The sequence below is a fragment of the Hydra vulgaris genome, chromosome 01 (genome assembly GCF_038396675.1).
Source record: "Hydra vulgaris chromosome 01, alternate assembly HydraT2T_AEP".
In the NCBI taxonomy this organism is placed as follows: Eukaryota; Metazoa; Cnidaria; class Hydrozoa; order Anthoathecata; family Hydridae; genus Hydra; species Hydra vulgaris.
In genome coordinates this window covers 50,658,519-50,676,622 of record NC_088920.1, presented here as the reverse complement: position 1 = coordinate 50,676,622, position 18,104 = coordinate 50,658,519, and the positions used below count along the sequence as shown (strand labels likewise).

The window sequence follows — 18,104 nt, the reverse complement described above, 5'->3', positions numbered from 1 at the left end:
TATAAAAGTAGCCTGATTTTCAATTGTATATACAGCAACCCTAATCCTATATGGTACAATATTGTTTTAATAGCATTACCATAGTAAAAGATAACTGCTATTTTATATTGTTTTAAAATAATATCAACTTTGCAGTGGTTTCTTTTTAATCAACTTTGCTTGCATTTGACATTAAAACTTGTGTTCAATTTTTAAACAACCAATGCAATCGAATTTTAAACAAAGTTTTTTTATATTTCATTGATATAGAAAAATAAAAACATTTTTTTAATTTTATAACAATTTTAAAATTAATGTGTGCAATTAATATTGTAAGCTCATCATAAGTGTATGTATATATATATATATATATATATATATATATATATATATATATATATACACACACACACGCACACATTATATTTGTGTATCAAACCTTCCTGAGAAGCGCATGCAGTCGCACACCTTGTTTGTTCACGTTTAAAGTAATTTTTTTAGACTAACTGACAATGGCAGCTCGCATCTTTTAATAACGTTTCAGTAATTCGCGGCAAAAAGCTAAACTTATTTACTATGAAAAAAAAAAAAAAAAAAAAACTCTTAAATAAGGAAACAAAATTGTAACAAAATATCAAGTTTAATTAAATAAACTCGAAAACTTATTAATCAAAAAAAGTATAAAAAAAAAATTTTTTTTTATAAAATTTTTATACAACTTTTAATTCTTTTTTAAGAGTTGTTATTGAAAAAAAATCTTTTATAACGATTTAACAACAATTGAAAGTTTTAATATGCAATTTATTCACGATTTTTATCAGTCCATATAATTAAGAAACTAATTTGCCGTGAACACTAGAACTATAAGAAATTTTGTTAATTTTTTTTCTTACATTTATTTGTTTATTACATTTATTTGTTTTTGTCTTTTCGCTTTTAAAAAAGTGTTTGCTATATTTGACGCCTTTTCTCAATACTTATATAATAGGAAAATAAGAAAATAAATTGTTATTTATTTGTAAAAAAATATTATTTGATTAATAAATTTTGTTAATGACAGAATAAGTTAAATAAAAGAATAACTTCTTTAAATGTATTTACTATATTTGATGCATTTATGAAATTGTTTCTTTTATATTACCCAATTTCCTATGTTAATACAAATTACTGGAGATAATGAACATAATTTATCTTATCTCATACAATATCTTCATAAAGGAGATAAAGCCCAAAATAATTTTGGTTCAGATATTATATTTGATCGGCTAACTAAAACTGCTTTGGTAAATTTAATTGTGCATCTTATCCAGCGGCTCTCATCCGTACAAACTGAAACTACAGCAATCCCTACAGAAAAAGATGATGACGAAGATACCATAATGTAGGAAGACGAACCTTTGAGCTTGACATTAAAGGAGCAGCTAAACATCGCCATAAATAATGAGATGAAAATGAAAACAGTACCAAAAACATAGCGAAATATTAACGATTTGACTAAAATGGTACGAAAAGAACTTTCTATATTTGAGGAAGACGGTACACGTGGTACCAACTTGACGTTGGTCTACGATTATATTTTAACTATTTCCCCAACGAGTGTAGAAGCTGAACAGGCTTTCTCTTCATCGGGAATGTTATGTACGAAAATTCGATCATCTTTAAATGACGAAACTTTAAATAATTTATGTTTTTTGCGGGCCTATTTTAATAATAAATAACTTTTTTATGTTTTTTGTTTCAAATTAATTAATTATATATATTATTTTAACTTAAAAAATAAAGTTTTGGAACTGTTTAATTGTTGCTTTGGGTTTTACTTAATTTTTTTTTAGTAATTGATAGTAAATAATTAATACCAATATTTCGGTTTTCACTTAACCTAATACCGAAAAACCGGTATTCCATTTTTGGTCTGGTATTGGATGCCCTAATCAAAATACTAAGTCCTGATCTGCAAAACAGGTATTAGTCAGTTAAAAAAAATTTATACTTAAACTGTAAAACAATATGATTCTTTCAACTATTTCATTTCTGGAAATTAAAGAAATGTAGACTTATGGACAACAAATAACAATAACAAAAATTAAAAAAAAGTGGTTAATTTGTTCATTCAGCAGCAGACTTATTTTAAGTTGGAAAAATGTTGAGAAAAAATTATTTTGAAACTGTGCGAAAGCTTACATTAAGGTTGACAGAAAAATTTAACATTTTCAGAGGGCAAAAAACAGAAAATATTAATAGTAAATCTTTTAATACTTTTTAATAATTATGAATTAAAATTTAAAAAGTTAAAAACTTTCTTTCAATTTTCTTAATTTTATTATGTATAACATATTGTGCTATTGTGTTTCAAAGTGAAAACTCTTAACAAGAACTGGCAATAATATTTTATACCAAAACAAATAAGAACTTTGTGCCTGAGACTAACATCAATAATTTAGAATTTAAAAACACTAAAATACATTTTAAAAGATATTATATTAAGCTTTTAGGTTTTTATACATTTTATTAAACAAGACCTTTATCTATTATAAAATACTCACATAAGCCAGAGTGGCTTCTAGTAAAGGAGATGTTTTGAAAAGTTACTTGTTGCCTATTATTGATCAAAAAATAAAAGCCATAATACTATTATTTATAATTCATTTTGAACTCAATTACTTACAAGACATAACAAAATTTAAATCCACTATTTAGCTGCTAAAGACTATTAGTAAACTAAACAGATACAGAAACAATATTTCACAAGTACTATAGATAAGACATAGTACTTACTGTGAGAACTAACCATGATGTTAAATCATATTTACAAAAAACAATACAAAATTACTTCAGAAGACCAGGAAAAGTTTTCCAGGAAAAGTTTTTGTTTTTTTTATTTTGTCTTCGTTGAGTTTTATAAAAAAATTTATTTGGAATAAATTTTTTAATAATAGATTTAGAAACATACCATCGTCCCATTGGTCGAATTCTCTCAAATGGTACAATTTCGTTGAATGTCTCATCCAGCCCTTTAAACTTGACAACAAAAAACCCTCCACGACGTTGAACTATTTTACCTTCCCACCAACCCATTGGCTCAGTATCATCTTCCTTAGAAAATATTTCTATGTCTTCATTATCATGGTACTTTAAAGCTTCTTTTACTTCATTAGTCTTTACATATCTACGAACATCTGAAAGTGGAACACGAACCCAGTTATCAGGACTAAAAAAAGTTTTATAAAACTTATAACTCTTATCAATTTAAAATTGTGTATATATATATATATATATATATATATATATATATATATAAACAAATATATATATATATATATATATATATATATATATATATATATATATATATATATATATATATATATATATAATACTCAGAAATAATCACTATAATATAAAACTCAAAATAATCAGAAATCAGATTTCTGATGAGTCTTAATTGATGAAACATAGTGTAAAATAAAAAGTTTGACAAGTGATTTTCTATTAATTTATTATAACTCTGTTCTTTTAAGAACATTGAGCAGCCTATCTTGTAGAACATATTTAAAATTATTTGTGTGTCTGTGTGTCTATATATATATATATATATATATATATATATATATATATATATATATATATATATATATATATATATATATATATATATATATATATATATATATATATATATATATATATATATATATATATATATATATGCATAGATATATTTATAATACATTGTTTCCAGTTCAGGATGTTGAATGCTGGATCTTTTTGATTTTATGCATGGCTTTTGCTAGTGTCACTGTTTTTATGACTAGGCAACTCATTCTGTTATCTCCTAATGAGGTTACAACTTTAAAATCCCAATTTCATGGCTCTGAGGCCGGCTGGTAGTCAGGTTTCCCGAACTCTGTGGTAACTTTCAAACTTCAATTTTTTCCATCAACAGCTTCAAAATATCAAAGTACTAATAGCGCCATGTTGCGCATGGTGTGCAACATGGCACTGTTAGTAAAGCTTTGATTATTAACCATGAAAATTTTATATACAATTAACTTTGAAACTTCAATTTTTCCTGAATTCTTTGAGGTGAAACACTTTTTAATTAAAATAAAAGCATATATTAAATTCACACTTATTTTTTTTGGTTTATTTTTTATTCATTTCATCATTCATTAAGATTATTATTTTTTAAATTTAGTTTTGTATTTTTTTTAGTTTTTCTTTTCTTTCTTAGCTTATAGTTTTTTTATTTTTAATTTTTGTTTAAATTTACATTTGTTTATTCAGCGCATTTTTTAAACATGCTAACGAAAAACACTCAAGGAGCGATGGCCAAGTTGTCAAAATAAAATATTATATGCCTAGTCATAAAAAAAATAGGACCATATGCATCTCCTGAGAAACCTTGTTATATATCAGGCTTTGTTTTAAAGTGTAAACTGCCGCACCATTTATGTATGCGCTAAGTCATTTATTGTAAACGGTAAGCCATTTTTATCATTTTTAGATAAAAATGATAAAAATGGCTTACCGTTAAGATAAGCCATTTTTATCATTTTTATAGCGGTATAGATAAAAGAAGTAACTAACATTATAAAAAAAAAAATTTGAAATTGATGATGATTATGTAAAAAAGTTTGCATAAAAATAATGTTTGATATTCGTGCCATTTACAAACATAATAAGTTAGGAAAAAACAAATAAAATTTTATTTTTATTTTTCTAACTTTTCCATCCAAAATGTTCAGCAAAAGAAAAAAAAAAGTTATACGACACTTAAAAAAATAATCATACAAGAAACATATTTAAAATTTTTTTTATTTATCTCACAATATAGCAAGAATATTTATTTAGACAACTTCTCATAACAAACAATAACAAAAATAATTAATGAAATTTTTTAAAAAAACTGAAAAACAAACCAAAAATATATTAGCTAAAAAATAGTTTGTGTTAAACTTTTTCTTATATTAGGGCCACTTTTGATATTTTAATTTTTTGTTTGTTTGTTTTGTTATAATGATTGATTTTATCCAAAAAATGAAAAAACATTACAAACTTTAAGTAACATCTTATAAAGAGTTAACTTTTTTTATGATTAAAAAAACCTTCTTTATGGATATAACTCTATTATTAATTTTTTTACTTAAACTTATGCTCAAAGCATAAATCAAAAGCATATTTAATTTCAAAGGATCAACATGGCTTTGTTAAGAGAAAATAATGCACAACAAACTTGCTTGAATCATTTGATGTAATTACAAAAGTTACGGAGAACGGCATTCCAGTTGATATAATAATGAAAGACTAGCAAAGCACTCGATCGAGTACCACACACAGGACTTTGTTTAAAAAAATTAATAGCATACAGAATAGTAAATAAAATGCTCAATTGGATAATTAACTATTTAAAAGATCGAAAACAGCATGTCATACTAGGAGACGCCATTTCAGCGAAATGTAAAGTAATTCACATTGGCAAATCAAATCCAAAGTTCAATTATCAGGTAAATGGGCATCAGTTATCAAAGGTAGAACTTGAGAAAGACTTGGGAGAGATTATCAGCTCTGACTTAAAGTGGGACCGGCAAATCAACTCTATAATAGCAACGTCTAATCGCATATTGGGTCAGCTTAAAAACTCATTCAAATACTTTAATATAACCACTTTTAAGATGCTCTTCACGTCAATGGTGAGGCTGCATCTAGAGTAAGGTGCTTCAGTATGGAATCCAAATAGAATAAAAAACATCAAAGCGATTGAAGCAGTCCAAAGAAGGGCAACTAAACTAGTCCGAGAAGTTAGATGTAAAACATATGAGGAAAGGATCTGCTGCCTTGGTCTGAAAACACTTGAAGAAAGACATATAAGAGGAGACCAAATACAACAATTCAAAATTAAAAATGGACTAAATAAAGTAAACTTTTATTCAAGTTTAAACCAAAAAAAATATGATCACGGCACAAGACAACAAAACTATTTAAGCAGAGAACAAAACAAGTCTGATATCCGGTACAACTTCTTCTCAAATAGGATGTTAAACAATGAAATCAACTACCAGTAAACTATAAAACCTCAAAAACAACAGACATTTTTAAGAAGAATTATGACAAATTTACAAAAAATGAATATTTACAACTACCATAAATGGTCTTTATATAGCCATTTCTCACAGCTTTGTCGTTGTAGTTTGACATTAATAACACTGGGCAACAAAACATTTTTGTTTTTGTATCTTTAGCATTTTTATTCAAATTATACTAATTTTGGGCTGAGAAAAAAGAAAATGACAACGAAAATTTTATTTGCTCTAGTTTCTGAGATATACAATAGCAACAAAGTTTTATTTCAGTTAATTTGTAACAGAGCAATATGACATATAATTTACATATTCTAATAATATTTAAGGTGCATTTGGTTTTTTTATAACAGATATATTCTAACAGTTTTAAACAAAGAAATCATGATCATAGAGCTAATAGGTATAAAGATGATTATGGGGTATTGTCACAAGATCATGATCTTTTTGCTTTCCTTTTATAGACTAGTTCCGAAGCATCCCTACACACAAACCAACTGTAATCTGCAAGCATAGCTTTATTCTAACGACCCTGATATCTTTGTTCCATTACAGAAATAACTTGGTGAAACCTTTCCCCATGTTCATCATTAACAGCTCCACAACTGAGGGAGGGGGGGGGGAAGGAGGAGAAGAAGTCTAGCTGTGAGTTGAGGAAATGATTCTCAAAGGATATGTTACATCCAAGTTAATGGTATTTTTGCAGAAGTACTGTTACCAGTTGAATGTAGTTATCACCTCTTTTGTAGTCTAAAATTCCACTTCCTTAGGAGCTTTTCAAGTATCCCTTTCTTGCCCTTTAAAAACTTTGTCAAATGCAGGATCCTTCATAAGTTGACGTAATTGTGGCCCAACAAAAATACCCTCTTTAACTTTCGCATCACTTGTTTTTGGAAATTTGTTTATTAAATACCTAAAAACCTGTCCTTCTTTGTTCATACCTTTGACAAGATTTTTCATTAAACCCAACTTAATATGTAATGGTGGAAGAAGAACATCTTTTGGATCCACGAGTGATTCAGTAATTACATTTTTTTCATCTGTGTTGAGATTTCTTGCAGGCCAGTCTTCTTTTATTCGATCTGAACTTCTGTCTCTACTGTCCCACATACATAAAAAGCAGCAGTATTTAGTTTACCCTTCTGCATTCCTAAAACTATACCAATGACTTAGATCACCACAAGTTTTCCATTTGTGTTCATTGTAATTAATTGAGTTAAGGAGAACTTTCATGTTTATATAAGTTTCTTTCATGTGAACTGCATGGCTAATAGGAACAGAAGGAAGACGGTTTCCATTGTGCAGTAATATAGCTTTCAAGCTTAGCTTAGATGAGTCTATAAATAATCTCCATTCAGTTGGATCATAGTTAAAATTAAGACAATTCATTAATACAAAAACATCAATGCAAACAACAAGATTATTTTTCTTCTCAAAAAAAGAAAGCAGATACTGTGATGTGAAATCTTGACATCAATTGGAAAAGATTCTACTGTTCTAGTCTTAACCCTAGAAGTTCTGGCTTTTCCTGTGACAAGTTCAGATCTCGAACAAGATCACTTAATTCTGCTTGATGCAATCTGTGTGGCACATCACCTGTTAACACAAAATTAGAATCATTTGATGTAGAAGGCTTTTTTTTTCTTTTTCTTCTATTTCTACTTCATTTCTGCTTCTATCTCACAACTTTATTGTGGAATAGGAACAGGTAAACTATCTGAATGTAAAATAGGTCGAATGGAAGATTTGGATATTTTACTGTTCCTATTTTCTTCATTGACAAACCTGCCTAAATGAATGGGATCAAGCAGAAATAGCAGTCATCAGTATGGTTTTTAGGCTCCATCCATACCATAGGAACAGCAAAAGCCAAAGATCTTTTTAATTTTTCAACCATTCTTGTAGTGTAACCGAACAAAAGCTACAGCATATATGTGGAGCCCATGACTTATCCTGGTCCCCTAACTTCATACCAAAGTAATGCTGGTAAACAGCCTTCGCTAGAGGTGTAATAGCTCTTTTCTATAAGGAAAATGTTAATTCACTACAAATAAAAAAATTGTCTACTAAATTTACACACTTCCTTGGCATGTTGATTTGTCAAATTTTACATTAGTAAATGAAAAAAAAAACAAAACAACTAAAAATGGATTGGACCAGAAACTTTATCAAACACACATAGCTAATATCGCAAGTTTTAAACATGAGTAAAACATGGATAGTTAAAAACAAATTTTTTTTTCTTGTTTCAAAAAATGAAAATTTAAACCCTTAAAATATTTGCTTTTTAACTATTTCTTAAACTGAAGCTTGTATGTTATTTTTAATGTCATTTTAGAATTCAGAAGGTGGAAATACATAAGAAATGACTAATTTTGGTTCTGAAACAAAATCACTGTTGGGCAGGGTAATAAAGCAATATAACTCTTGCAATGTCATTGTTTATATTTCTAATTTAATAAGTTTTATTTTGCGAAAAATAATAGTTTTGAAAAATAATATTTTATAATAATTACATCAGCTTTATGTAATTAACAGATTGTGCGAAAGAATTTAGAAAAAAAAAGTTATATAAATTAAAAAAAAGATTAGACTTTTTTCTCTGTATTCCTTTTCCTTTTTATTTTTTTTTACAAAAAATTAAGTTCCTTGTAAACATGTTATAACTTATAACACTGCATCAAAAATATTCATAAAGCGTACATCTAACTTTTTTGTCGTAAGACAAGTAAAAGCACAACGGTATGTACTTTTTAATAAATGGTACTTGGAAACTTAAATCTTTATCACAAAAAAAAAGCGCTGGTAAAGTGACTAACTTGAGTTTTTTTTCATTGGAACAAGTTATATTTTTTGTTGGTTAATAACTTTTTAAAAGTAAAAAATCATTATTATTTGCAAAGCCGAAATTAAAAAAAAAAAGAAAAAAAAATGAAAATATTTTAATTCATTTATACAAATGCCCAGAAATAAAAGAAATGAATGTATGTTAAATGATAATAAAAAATGTAATACTAAATTTATTTACTTAATATTAAAAAGCAAACAAACAAAAAATTGGGTAGCCAAATAAATTTTTACCGCTGTTTTAAATTAAAATATTGTTTGATATTGGTTTGTGAAGTTCTAAAGTGGTGATTTCGACCTCAAGAACGCATCTTGATCGGGGCAACCAATTGAGTTTGATGAATAGCGTTTGAATCAACTTCTGCACAAAGATGTGTCAAACAACCAGAGAGTTGGCAGAGCACACAGGATCCAACAGTAGCAGAACATCTCTACTCAATGGGATAGGTTCAAAAACTTAGAGTTTTTGGTGCCACATGCATTGAGCGAAAACAATAAAAATCAACAATCCACCATTGCCAGTTTGCGTGCTCATCATATCTCAACTTATGGGAATAAGCAACGATTTCTATTAACATTATTAAAAATAATGTTAATAACTCTCGTTAGCAGATATTATAAAATACAGCTCACAGATTTAAACTGAATATTTAATACTAAGAAGAAGATTGTTTTGTGAAACTACAAAAACTACCAATGTAACATAAAACACGATTTTTACTAAATATATATTTTTTCAATCTGATTATTTATTAAACCTTTTAAAAATCGTTTTAAAGTCATTTGAAACTCCAATTAAGCTTTTTAAAACTCTGATTTTCTGATTTAAACTGGTTAAACATGACCGGCAAGAAATCATTTTTGGAGGTTAAAACAGCAATTTTAGCCATTTTGGGTGTCGTTGCTAATTGACCAGCCATTATTTTCCATGCTGTTTGTGTATATATACATATACATACACAGCGAGAATATAGGGCTATTCCACGAGAAAGAGGAGGAAAAAAAAGCAAAAAAATTATGAAAACACATCCTAAACTCCATAACTCTTTTTTTTAACAGTTTAATACATTCAAGCAAAAAAGTTATTTAAAAAAATCATTTTATTTTACCATAGCATGGTTTAAAGGTGTAAAGGTTATAAAAATGTGTTTTGACGTTTATTTACAGCCCTGTTGTGTAGCATTAAAAATCTTATCGTATAACCATAATTGATAACTTTGATAACGTTATAGTGCATTTTTAAAATATAATTTACATGGTTTTAAATAATCATATATATCTTTTTTCTTAAATCATTGATTGGGTTGTTTTATATGTTGTTTTTAATATTGGATTTTTCGTTACGACTGTCACGACAAAAAAAAAAACAACATAAAAATGCTTGTAAAACTTCAAGCAAAAACTATGAAACTCGACATATAATATTATCAATATGTGCTAAATACACACACCTAATGAATTTTTTTAACCACGCTGTTCGCAGCATCAAGTCTGAAAAAGTTGCTTTGTTCAGAAATGGTAAAAAGTAAATGTTACAACCGTCACGCTACATAGAGTTATATTTTGAAAAAAGTTTAAGACTTTAATGATGTAACTTTTACACACTAAATTTTATGATAGTATTTCACATTTCTAGTAACTTTCAAGTTATTTCCATTTTCGGTTCATATTCAATAGCTTTAAGAATGTCAAATTTTATGACCGCCCCTCTTATATATATCTCCCCTGTTATATATATATTTATCTTGCCTATATATATCTATATATATATATATATATATATATATATATATATATATATATATATATATATATATATATATATATATATATATATATCTATATCTATATCTATATATATATATATCTATATCTATATCTATATCTATATCTATATATATATATATATATATATATATATATATATATATATATATATATAAAGAAAAAAACAAAAAAATTATCAATATTTGAAAAACTATGTGAAGAATTTTATTAATATTAAATTATACTTATAATCATATGCAATAGTTGCTTCTTTTGAATGAATGTTCTTCAAACGAGCCTAAATAAAAATTTTAATGATCAATTTTAAAAATATCAAAAAAAACAAACAAACAAACAAAAAAACAAAAAAATAATAAATTCATCAAAATTTCCAACTTTTAAAAATGTTAAAAATTCCCAATTTTTAATAATCTTTTCTTTTTTCTATTTGTTTCACATCAGCTTTTACTTTACAATCTCTTTATATTAATGCTAAACTTAATGCTGTTGCTGCCATTATTCATTTGTATGTGTTTGTACAGAACTCATGGAAGCCATAAAAGCTGAGTTAATGGCGAGAAAGAGGCGCAACATTTTTTTAACAAGAAAATGATTATACTAGAGTAAGAGTTAGCTACAAACTATTAAAAGGTTTTGAGTAGATGTCCAGTATAAAAGCACAAAATTCAAGCAAAGATTTATTATTATTAATTGTTTATTTCACCAATAACACAGCAGACCAAAAAAGAGAGACGATAAGGGCGGGTAGTTTTACAAAATTACAAAGCACTAAAAGATTGGGGATACAAAGCATACAGAAATAGAAGATGAAGAGATGTGTATCATTCAAAAACATAAAAAAGAAAGATTTTTTATATACAAAAAAAGAAAAGATAAATGGTTACAAACATTTGAGCACCAGTATTTAAAAGAAAAACAATAAAAAGTTGGATAATGGTAGGATTCGAACCACAGACATTTCGTTTATGAGGTAAACAACTCATCTAAATTAGCTAAATGCGCATTTACAAATGAACAAATAAATATAATTATATAATGAAAAATGTAATATAATGCGTATATACGTATCTACTTATGAGGTACAAACATATATATGCATACATGAACAAACCAACATATGTGTGTATATAAACATATACACATGCATTACATAGATGTATTCATATAGGGACAATATATACTTGTAACATAATTATACAAATATATTTTACAAACAGATAACAATTTATATTTTTGCTTTCTTTATTTTATTTTTTTTTTAAATATAGGAAAATCATTATTTTTAATGTTGACTTAAAACTGTTTATTTTTGCTTTGATTTATCCAATTTTGTTGCTGAAACTAACAACCACCCTAAAGAGAAAAAAATAAAAACAGTATACAAATTATTTAAGTTATTAATTTTTTCCTATTTAAATTTATTTTAATTTCCAATTTTGTTAGTTTTGCTTTATTTATTTTAGAAACTTAAATTTTTTCCACAAAATATTGAAATGCTTTATCTAATAAAACTTGCAAACAGCCATGACCAAGCTGCATAAAATAAAAATTTATGCGTGGACATACAAGAGAGAAAACCGCTCCTGGGAAGGATTGAGTAAAGAAATCTCTAGTGAAGCAACTAAACAAACTTTTTTAACTCATATATTTAGTTTCTCACCTATATATACCAGTTTCTCACCTTTAAATATATGATCAGACTCATATTTAAAGGTGAGAAACCGAGAGTTACTGATCACATGATTTTTATACAAGTATTATACTAATATAGTATGCTATATTTAAAGTCACCAACATCATCCTGCTTTTTGTGAGAGCTAAATAAAAGTAGGATTTTTAAGCCAAGCTCCTTCATAACAATAAGATGTTTGTTGCATTGTATAATCTGAGAAAAATGGTTGAAAATTGTGACAATTTAAGGACAAACCTATGGATAAAAAGCTTGTTTTTTTTTGCATTTGCATTTTGAAAACTAAAAATGTGAAACTTATTTGAATTTTTCTTTACAGAAAATGACAAGCAAAACATTTAATACAAAAAATGAAATAGACTTGGTGTTTCCAAATTTATATTGTAATTTTAAAGTGTTTTATATTAAAACCTTTTTAAAAACTCTTTGCATTTAAAGTAAAAAACTACCAAGATTGACAAACACATGTTATGTAATAAATACAAACTAATTTTTTTATTGGCATTTTGATAAAGATATATACATAAAAGTATTTAACTTTTTTTTTTTTTTGTTCACCTCCTCAAGGCCAAGAAGGCCACTACAGATGAGGAGGCTACTTAATAGTGGTTATAACCCTCTCTTAACTCTATAACTCCGAAACCCTAACCTAACGAACAAGGCCGCTGCGCAGAGAAACAAGTTGAGCGCGGTACTACCAGGGACGTGGCGGGGATCGAACTCGGAACCTCTCGCTTATGAAGCGCTTTACCACTACATCACTACCACAAACTTCATTTAAAATATTAAATATCAGTGATCACAATCCCTTTAAACCTTAATACTAATTTTTATATTTAATACGACAAGTATTTTTAAGAATTTAATAGATCAGCAAATCCTTTAGTAGACTAAAGGATTTTGAAAAGAGCCAGATATTTTTAAAGGAGCTAGAATGTTAAAAAAGAACATTAAAAAGCTGCCGGCTCCTTTCAGTTGTTATTAAACTGTTTAATAGATTTCTGGAATGATCTTCCATTCCTTTATAAAATCTAGAAAATAATAGCTTACTAAACATTTTAAAGGTAGTTAATAATTGTGAATGTCCTGATTTTTCGGTCCAACTGTCCCTTAAGTCCTGGTATGATTTTACATGACACATAATAATGATACATGATTCTTGCACGCCATTAAATGAGGCGGAAACTAATTAAGATTTGAGACATGAGTATTGAGAGCAAACCTTCCCGGGAAGGGCCTGCGGTCAGACGCCTTGTACGTCCACGGTTAAAGTTATTTTTTTAGACAACTTGACCACGTTTTTATATAGTAAGCAGTTAAGAATTCGCGGCATAACAAAGCGATAAGAAACTAGAGAATAATACAGCAATACTCAAAGAGAAGAACTAAAGACTATGCAAAATATAAAATCTTAATAAAATAAGCTAAAAAAAATTTAATAATAAAAAAAGAAAATTGTTTTCAAATAATAATATACCTAAATATTTTACTTTTTGTTTTCTTATTTTTTAGGCGTTTGTTATTTTCCACTACTTAAATTGATACAAGTCAAGGAAAAAAGTAGATAAGAATATAACAAAAATAAAAATACTTTTTGATTTACAATTTTTCCACAACTTTTTTCAGTCAGTATATATAGGTAATACTTTATAAATTGCACTAGAAACACAGTTTTTAATTTTGTTTTTTAAATGTCTGTGCTTAATTTTACTGTTTTTATCAATGCACAGGAAAGGAAGAAAACTAATTGCTATTTATTTGTGAAAAATTTTATTTTATTTTTAATAGGATTTTCATGTAAAAAAATCAAATTTTGTCGGCTAGCGCATTGTTAATTTACTGAACTTTCTTAATGAAATTTTTAGGAGCCTATTTAAAACTTTTGTTTAAGTTTAAAAAAAAAATTATTTTAAACAGCGCAATCGTTATGTTCATAATCTCTAGTCATTCGTATTAACATTGCAAATTGGGCAATATAAAAGATACGATTTCAGACATGCATCAAATGCAGTAAATATATTTTATTAAAGAAATTATGTTATTCTTTTATTCAACTTATTCCATCATTAACAAAATTTATTAATCATATAATATTTTTTACAAATAATTAACAAATTATTTTCTTATTATATAAGTATTGAAAAAAAGCGTCAAATATAGCAAAAACTTTTTTAAAAGCGAAAAGACGTAAAACAGTCTCTATTTAATTGGATTATATACAGAAATACCTAACTGTAATAGGAGACCTGAAATTTCATTACAGAAAACAAATTAATAAACTTCTGAAAAAATTTAAACAAATGTTGTTCTGAAGTAGGAAACTTTTGCAAAGCTGTCCTGAAGCTTTTTTCAAATAATTGAGAGACTAATAATTCTGCTGCTTGCTTAGAAAGTCCTGAATCACACACTAAATCATTCAGCCCTAACTGACTAAAACACTGAGGCAATTTTAATTATTTTGCATAAGAGAAGTATTCCAAATCTGATATAAGTTCTCCTGTTACTGTAGCAGACATGCTTTGTTTATTACCTGACAAAAATAAACTTTTAAAAATCGGAAGAGGAATATTTTCAGAGTGTTAAATTGATATAATAGCTTAAGGAATGTTGGGGTAGCTATTTTTTGCCGCTTTGTTCTTCCAATACCAGAGGTATTAACAAGACAAAAATAGCAATCGCCAATATGGTTTAGTAGCGCTCACTTTTTTTCTTGGTCACCAAGTTTAATATCGAAATACAATTTAAAGGGTAGTTTTATAAACTTAGTAATTTTTTGTCTTTGTCTGACAAGTGTGTAGCAGCCAGATATATGAATGATATACGAATGAGTTAGAATTATGTTTATACCTATGATAATTTGAAAAAGCCATCATACTACATATTTGATCTTAAAAAAAAATAATGACATGGTTAGTTTTTACATTACAATTTAATTAAAGTGCCTATAAAAAACCTTATTTTTGAAAAATTAAAAAATTGGAAATCGCAAAAAAACTTGAGCTTGCTGATAAAAACAAGTTTAGATTTAAAATCAGCATTAAAAAATACAAAAAAACAAATCAGTTTAAATATCTCAATGGAAACAGTGTATAAAAATCCACCATTATGTCAATCGTGAAACTCTTTTCAATACCACTTAATCTTTAAATCATTTCTTGGATATGCTTGGCCAGATTAGGAACAAATTTCTATGCTTCGGAATCATGTGCTAGTTTGATTTTTCATTTAACTAAATGGTTCTGCAAGGGAAAACTTTTGATCTTTTTTGTTTTGTTTACCAGTGAAATTTAGCATTGCATAATTTATAGATGATCCCATTTTTAGGATTATTCAACTTTTCTATCCAAAATAATTAAATTATGAGACCTTGCTCATCTAAAAAACAGCATACTATTTTGGTGTCATCAAATTGTTTTTTTGAATATCAATTCCACAACCATTTGTGTTTTTAAGAAATTCTATTGTTTCTGTGCAATGTTTGCCTGAATATCAAATGTAAAATACCCCTTATGTTTCTTAAAAAAAACTTTTTTTAGAGCGCAGACTTTACTAGACTTTATTGTTTATTTATTTAAAAGCATAAACAAGTAGATAAGATTTGCTCATTCTATAATTTTTATCACTTAAGAACGTTTTCATTATTTTTATTTTTTTGCAGCCTTAAATTATTTACCCTAAATCATTGCCCTGTTAATTACAGCAATAATTCTTTAGGAAATTAATTAAAGTATTTTTAAACATTTTTTTTCCATATTTGTTAAAGAAATAAAAAATGTTAAATGTTTGTGAATTTATCCTGCTTCTCTAAATTTATTTTATAACTGAGAGTAATTTTTAAATACGGTGAGGTTTATAGGAATGGATCAGAGTTTTAAGAGGGGTTTTCTTATCGATGAAGAGAAAATTTAGTTTACTTTTAATTTTCATGAAAAAGATATATTGTCATACTTAACAGAGCAACGATCAATTATTTATAATAATTATTACTACTTATATTTATTATTACTGTTATAATTATTTTACAAATTAATTCATTGCTGCTATTAAAAAAGTTGTTGTTGTTATTATTATTATCATCAGTATTAGTATATTCCTACTATTACTTTTTAATAGTATCTTTTTTATATTATAATCATTAATTTTATTATTATAGTTATCATTATTGTTATTTTTATTATCATTACTTCTTTTATACTGATTTGTTAGTTTTTACTTTATATTAGTACTTGTGGCATTTGTAATTGTCACAAAATGTAACAACTTTTAGACCATACTTGATTTAATAACTTTTTTCCCCTTATTTTGCATATGCCTATAGGAAAAAACTTTGCTTATATTATATAGTTAATTGTATATTTTTAAAGATAAAATTGTATATATGTTATACCCAATTTTAACTTTAAAAATCGAAATTATTTTCATTATTGATTGCTCTACATTGTTTTTGATCTAAAACAGTTCTGTAAAAAACGTTTTTTAGTGTGAAAACAAGTCAAAAAAAAAAAGAAAAAAAGTTCAAATTTGGTGATATTTACGAGCATATAATCTGATTGCATTTGACTTTTATGGTGACAGATACACATATTCTACACTTTACAAATTTTAGATTACCGGGAAAAAAGCACCACTCAAATTGTTTCTAACTTCAACTTGTGTCTCATCCATAATTTTTGAAGAAACCTACACGCTGATTTTGTAGGTCAATACGCTGCTGATGATTGCGACTGAAATTTGGTCTTGATAAGAAACGATTTTAAACCTATTTCACATTGATAGTTAACTGTAAGAAAACTAAAAATGAAAAAACGTGATCAAAACATAACCCACGGGATCACAAACATATCAATTATTAAAAAAGAGCCTTTTAAGCTCTAGCAGTTTTAATGTTTTTGTAATGCAAAAAAAGCATTTGTAGATAAAGTCTTTTAAAAATAAACTTTTCAAGCCACAAATCGTTAATCAAAATCACAAATAATTATTACATTAGAAAAAAAATATTTTAAACTTATTTTTTGGAGCTTTTTTATGTTGTTACAACCAGTGATGTTTTGCCAAAATAATAAGTTTATTACCTTATTTATTCGTCCTAACCTAACGCGTGCCGGGCGTTAGGTTAGGACGAATAAATAAGGTAATATTAAAATAAGTAACAATAACGCAGATAATAAATAAGTAGATAAGACGTGCAAAGATAAATGTTACACAAATTTTGAAATTAATAAACTGATATACAAAATAAAGTTGTTTATCTTTAATAAAAACTATAAAAACATACATTTTGTCACAAATATGATTAAACAAAATCAGAGTATGCAAATATAAATAGATTGCACTTTATAAGCATTATATATTAAACATTGTAAAAACTACCATAAAAGATTTACAACCATAGATGTTCACAGAGGCGATTCTACGAATAAAATAAGGGATGGGAGGGGGGTGAATCCTCAAAAAGTATCGATTGGCTTCTATAAAAAAAAGGTCTTCAAAACAAAAATTTAACCGACTGAATTGTGTCAAATACTCGACTAGTCGACTAAATTCGTAAAAAAACCAACTATAATTAAAAATCACCTTTTTTGGGGGGATAGGGGGCGTAACACTCCCCCGTACCCACACACACATAAAATCGCCTCTGGGTGTTCTTGCTGCTATCTTGGTTGAAGTATCGTCAGCTGAACAATGTAATCGCAACCAACTTTTGACTTATTCTTCTGATTTAA

The 18,104-nt window shown here is 26.8% G+C and overlaps 1 protein-coding gene across 1 annotated transcript in view; it reads right to left on the bottom strand.

Annotated features, from left to right (window-relative positions):
• Positions 1 to 17,232, bottom strand: part of LOC100212973 (FMR1 autosomal homolog 1-like) — a 45,208-nt gene extending 27,976 nt beyond the window's left edge. Inside the window, exons 1-3 of the mRNA XM_065788500.1 lie at positions 16,993 to 17,232; positions 10,916 to 10,968; positions 2,930 to 3,187 (exon numbers count right to left, since the gene is read on the bottom strand). Coding sequence (XP_065644572.1) covers positions 2,930 to 3,187; positions 10,916 to 10,968; positions 16,993 to 17,046 — 365 coding nt within the window. The 5' untranslated portion in view covers positions 17,047 to 17,232. The remainder of the gene's footprint in view (positions 1 to 2,929; positions 3,188 to 10,915; positions 10,969 to 16,992) is intronic.
• Between the last annotated feature and the right edge of the window lie 872 nt (positions 17,233 to 18,104).